The 6,000-nt window shown below is 42.9% G+C and overlaps 1 protein-coding gene across 1 annotated transcript in view; it reads right to left on the minus strand.

Annotated features, from left to right (window-relative positions):
• The window catches only part of LOC146191286 (cell adhesion molecule Dscam1-like), a 123,083-nt gene extending 117,469 nt beyond the window's left edge, over positions 1–5,614 (minus strand). The window contains exons 1-2 of the mRNA XM_084600303.1: positions 5,551–5,614; positions 1,652–1,824 (exon numbers count right to left, since the gene is read on the minus strand). Coding sequence (XP_084456429.1) covers positions 1,652–1,824; positions 5,551–5,614 — 237 coding nt within the window. The remainder of the gene's footprint in view (positions 1–1,651; positions 1,825–5,550) is intronic.
• Positions 5,615–6,000: the final 386 nt, after the last annotated feature.

Here is a 6,000-nt window from a genome sequence, read left to right on the forward strand (position 1 = left end):
ACTGGTGACATCCTTAGTGATCGTGCTGATTTTGAGAGAAGTGCTTATTTATGTAAGTGGCAATTTGCTGTTCTGGCTTGAATACAGTAACTTGGGCTGCGTGTAGAGTGACACAATTGTTGCGATCAATAACTCAGAGAAAATGATGAATGGAAACGTAGTGGGTCATCTTTAAATTACTGTTGGTCAACCTTTATACAGAATACATTTACTGCAGCAAAAGTGTTCAGTTGGTACTTCAATAATTGCGCCCATAAGATATTTTAGGCACCTCACTTCACTATTTGCTCAATACTTTACCAGAACAAATTCTTAAGCCGCTGCTGATTCCTGATACCTTCGTTCAGCTAATAAAGTGCACACGATAAATATCATGGTGATTTTCAGGGTGGAAAGCGTTACGAAGAAAACGCCATTTCCGGTCGAGGGCACTGATATTATCTTCGAAGTTTTTTTTTTTTTTTTATGCTTTGATGGAACGTCTGAAAGCCCAGAGAAGAGCCAGGACTAGGCGGCCTGTGCGTGGTTCTCAAGTGTGAGCGCATCATGCTTGTTACCGACATGTCTGATTTATTCCTAGCTTCTGCCGAAGACATCCCCGCTTTCTCACGTTTGCAAATTAAAAAATAAAAAAGGCCCTCGTGGAAGAGATGATGCTACCGGCTTTGAATCGATATCTCGCTGGCTGAATTTTCAGAATGAAGATAATATGTGAACGAAAGTTAGGAATAGTAGATGTAATTGTTACATAAGTAAGAACGAATCATTGTAATGACTTCATCAAATTCGTGTTGACAGTATTTATTATATCTTACACAGACATGAACTCGGGTTTTGTAACCTTATAAATCATGCCACTAGCGACACTGACAACGAATGAAAGGACTTGATTCCAGCCTACTTGGTTGTGTTTCTTTCGCGGTAGCGGAGATCACTGCCCAAATTCAGTTGATATTAGATAGCATATTTGCAATAGGCCATTTAAACTTATTGAAAATGATTGCAGACACTCATTTTTATCGTTTATACTATATCTACTCAGTCATGCTTCTTCATGAGATATCTTATCTGGTGCGCTCTTTAGGGTAGTATTCTGTAGGGATCTATTACCTATTTTCAATTTCGTTTGTCTTGACGTCAGTGCGACAAAAGCATCAGACAAACACACTGAATATCAAATATCGGAGCACACACGGAAATTGATCGTCGTGAAGACGACAGCTTTCCCTACTCTCCGCACGCATTGTTTCAACATTGGCTGCGTATCGAAGCCAATTAAGAGGTATCGCCGTTAATCAGCCAATGGTCTGACCGATCGCTCGCAATACATGATTGAAAGTTGCGGATGGTTCATCGAATAATTTCGTCTAAGATGAGATTACCAACGGGATCCCAAATTGAAAAATGGTGATGATTCCTTTCAGAATACTATCCGTGGATTTTATTAAAAGGTGCCAGTCGCAAGAACAGTCGTGCGTACAGCCCTCGATGTACAGGTGTTGTGAACCTACAAATTATATTATGAAGTGTACGTTTTAACGCAGCCAACATGGAAACATCCGATGATGTAAGCGAATTTCAGCGCTAGGCATCTGCGCGTACATTAATAAATACAGCCCACTGGTTCATCAGATTGTTCAATTTCCCTCACCGTGGTTGCAGTGCTGCCATCCTCTTTCTCCCACCGGATGCTGGGCGGGGGCTGTCCCTGCGCCGAGCAGGGGAGGACTGCGCCCGTGTCGCTCGAGAACTCCACAACAGCCGGCGGCTCCAAAACGATGGTGGGACCGCGACCACCGTTTTGCTGGGTGTTCAGTGCCAAGACTGTGAGAGAAAAAAAAAAGAGGGTGGGATGCTGAAGTAAGGAATCACATCTTCGGAGAGAGCGTAATGAATAGTCGGTGCGTTCACTGAATACAAGAAATCTAGAGTACACCACAGCTGGGGTTTCGATAACTAAGGGCATAAAAAATGGTAGAGCTAAGCTTGTCGGGCTCAGGACATCAGCCGATAAACGTGAGTTCACTGAAATTTACCGCAGAAATGTGTGGAGCTTTCAGTGTCAGGCTCCTTACCTAGAGCGGGACGTCGACGTTATGCTTTGCTCTCAATTCCTGCTTCTTTCGAGAGCAACGACGCAAAGCTGTCCAAAAACTCATTACCACTTGCGTCGTGGGACGCCTGCCCGAGCGGATGCGGCCACGTGTTCAAATTTTAGCTTGCGCGTGCAAGTGCTTGCGCGGTCTTCATTTGACAGTGACTTGGACACGAATGGAAGTTGATGAAGACGGCGACGCACAGAGCGCGAAAATAACACGTGCGATGTCAGGCAGCGGCGGTGGTTCTCAGTGTTGCGCTCTTCACTGCCGGTAGTTTCTGGTTTATTGTTGCTTAGCTGTGCTGTATGTGTGCCCTTTTAATTTACCATTGTTGTCCTCGTAGTTTGTGTAAAGTTCATGTATATAGAACACTGTTTCATTGCAAAGAAAAATATTTTTTTTATTTATTATGCTCCCGTCACGGTATGACGTCACAGTATGACCACGGCCACAGAGCTCAGAGCTTTATACTAGCCATTCACAGGCGCTCATTCTGTTACACGCATTCGTGAAAAACGAGAGTACTTCTGTGAAAGAATAATGCAACAATAAAGCCCACCCCGTTGCTCCGGGTTAGGCTTCATTCAGGTCTGTTTCAGTGATCGCTTAAAACCACAATTGAAGACGAGCATGTGGGAAATGACTAAAAGTTGTAAATGCCTTTATACCGTCGCGCAAACGCAGAACACAACCTCGTGTTTCGAATGTTACGTGAGGTTCATTGCCTCAGCACCTCACTGGCTTGACCCGGGGAGCCCCTTTAAACCTTACGAAAAGCATCTCACATCGCAAAAGCAGAATTGAAGATCGCTGATACGTTTTCAAATGATACTGTAAAACTGCAACTGTCCATTCTGGACAACTTCTGGAAAAGTGTTCTTAAGCGTATAGTTATTTCGAACGTATTGTACGACTGTGCCATAACAAGCAATGCATCTGCAGATCTTCCCTCAGCAGCCATGAAGTAGCTGCTATTTAATTTCCAAACCAAGGGCAATGGGGTTTTTGTGGAAATATCAGTTACTCGCTGCGAGAGCAGGGCCAACTTTAAAAGCAAAATTTTATTATGTATCGGAAGCTTGACTATTGCCATAGTATCTATTCACCACTCTATTACAATGTTTCATAGTTGTTTGCAGCGACAAGTAGTGTCCGAGAGAGGTAAAATTGTCTTCTTTGTGTATATATTCTTTTGGACTGAGTTTAAGGCTGTATCAAAACACCTGGACACCTACTAAATGTTCTTCCTAGGGCACCGGCGACTGCCTTTAAATTTTAAGATCACATGCCCGTAGCGCCCACATTTCAACGTCATTCTTTCCAATAAACGAACCTGACTGGAAAGCCCTTTCCCATCATATTGCTGCTATCAAGACTCCCTTTATATGCCGTGAAAGTATTACCGAGCATCATGTAAGAAGAAAACATATATTTTATTTTTGCACCACCTCTTGTGTAATACCCTCAACGGCGTCTTTCAAGTTCTAATATAATGGAAATGAAAAAGATATAAAATGTTTAGCGCTGTGTGTAGTCGAAGCTCAGAGGCAGAGAGCTGCTAGCAATTCTGGCAAATGAAATCGGTCGTATTCGCTTTGCCTCTCTGTCAGAGATTGTGCAGCTATGAGGTGTTTAATGCTATGAGTATACCGCCGTTACTCTCAAGGGCGGCCAAGCAGTGCAATTACAATAACTTCTTCCGGTATTGTTTCTTATGCTGGAATTCGAAAAATAATCATCGGCGTGAGAGGATGCAGAGATCATGTGCGAACATCTGAGATGCGTTTGTATATTTATATTGAGCTTGGAACAGTATTTTGTGGCAGTCATGCGTGGTCAGAAACCCTCAAGCCATCAGAATTCAAAGTTATGTTGGTGTGCAAGCCGACGCTAAACAGTCGCTCTTATGCAGCTAAATTTGCAACAAACGAACCCTTACACCTACTTCAAGTCGCGGAGCTTCAATTATATTCTCTAGCAATATATATTACCTATGAAAAAACTCACGAGAGAATTGTAGACCGCCGCCTTCAAAGATAGGTAGAATAGAGCTCGAACTCGACTTTCGGGCGTGGAGACAGGTATAGTTGCATGATCATTATATTTATATGAAATATTGATGCACTCTGCTTCATACCATGCTTGATTTGAAAATTAACCCGGCATGCTGAAGCTGCGTCACGGCTTAATTGAATCGTTGTGTAGAGCTTTTCTCTGCCCTTTTTACTGTGCGGAAAGGTAAAGAGCCACATTACATGTCCTTTATTTCTTGTTGGAACAATTGACTCCAAGCTCTCGTAACTCTATCGATGCTGGCAGAGCTTCATGTTTATTTTATTCTGTATATGACATTATTTACGCTCGGGTACTGTATTTTCCTGCAGTGGTGGTGCACTCAAACGTCCTCATCACCATAAAAATTCCGTTGAGGCTACCTCAGTGCAGGAACGATGATTTCCAGATTCCCTTGCCTCTTGGTATTCTTCCTGGTGAAGAAGATATTTAGAGCGGTGGAAGAAGCAAGCGAGAAGGAGTTGCTTTTTGTACCAATTACAAGTCTGCAGCGGCGTTTCGAGGCAAACTAAGCAAGCGTTGCTACCTATTACGTATTAAACTACAGCCCCGACAGCCAGAGTTTTCTCTCTACTTAACCAACAGGATGGCAGCGAACATTGTGAATTAAAAAAAAAGTTACATGATCCTTAGGGCATAGTAAGAAAATAGTAAGAAAGCCCAGTAAGGCGAAAGCCATTCTGGGCTCATGGGCTGAGGAAATGTTTGCACGAACTTGCGGGTAAAAAGGTTAACCCCCCCCCCCTGCTTAGAGCGCAAAATACTACTACTAGCCAGGCTATTTCTGTGTCTGTATTACATAGAAATATACTAATTCTGCCAGGCTTTCTTTAATCCCGACTTAATCAGATCGCATACCAGAGAATCCGATCGTAATTTTTATATTTTCCTTGTCTAGTGTGATGGTAATAGATACCTTTAGACTAGGTAGACCCTATCGGTTAAAATAATAGAGGAATCGCGGGGTACGTGTGCGTACCCCGCGTACTCAGAGGTTTTTGCTGCAGCCCTCGCACTTTCATAGCAGCAGTCTGCGCATGCGCATTCCCCTTCGCAATGACCCTATTACCCTATTCCCTTAACTGGTAGGGTCCCCCTATTCTAAAACTCGCTAATAATAGCGAGGACAACGAGACACTCAATAACAATGATAATGATGACAATGGCGATGACAGGGGTGGTGCATTTAGTTTATAATGATAATAGTAGCAATAGTGGTGGTGATGATGATTATAGTAGGCATGACAGTGACGATGAAGTTAGCGAAAAAATTTCTGTAAAGTGGGTTTCACTATTTAAGCTCATAAGTAGACTTAAGCGCAGTTCTGTAATTCTGCGTGCTTTTTTCACCGCATCTTCGAAAAATGTGTGGAATTACCATACAACGTGGGTGGCAATGGCTGGACTTCGACAGCGACGGCAGAGCCCTTTGCCAGGGTCATTCTTTCTAACCTGTCTAAATACAATACAAATAACTAAAACGTTTCACGAAAGGATTAGCATGCGCTACACGTGTATTTAAACTGTAGTACAGCTTGTAGAAACTATGGGCCGAACGTTGCAGAGTTGGCACGATTCCTACTTTTATTATCAGACCCTAATTCTTGGCTCTAGTTTAAATGTGCATGCTGCTCAGCTCCCTGCTTGATCCACGTATCTCTTGGACAAAAGCTTACTAGAAAAAAAAAAGCTTAGTTATCATTACGGAGGTGTCTGCTATAGCTTAAGCCGTTTAGGCCTAGTCTGTCTCGTTCTGCTTTATCATTTCGATATAAACACTCAGCGCACAAGCAATAGAACGAGGGAGGAGATTAAAATACCAGGAAAT

The sequence above is a fragment of the Amblyomma maculatum genome, chromosome 4 (genome assembly GCF_055883805.1).
Source record: "Amblyomma maculatum isolate TAMU_Amacu chromosome 4, ASM5588380v1, whole genome shotgun sequence".
Classification (NCBI taxonomy): Eukaryota; Metazoa; Arthropoda; class Arachnida; order Ixodida; family Ixodidae; genus Amblyomma; species Amblyomma maculatum.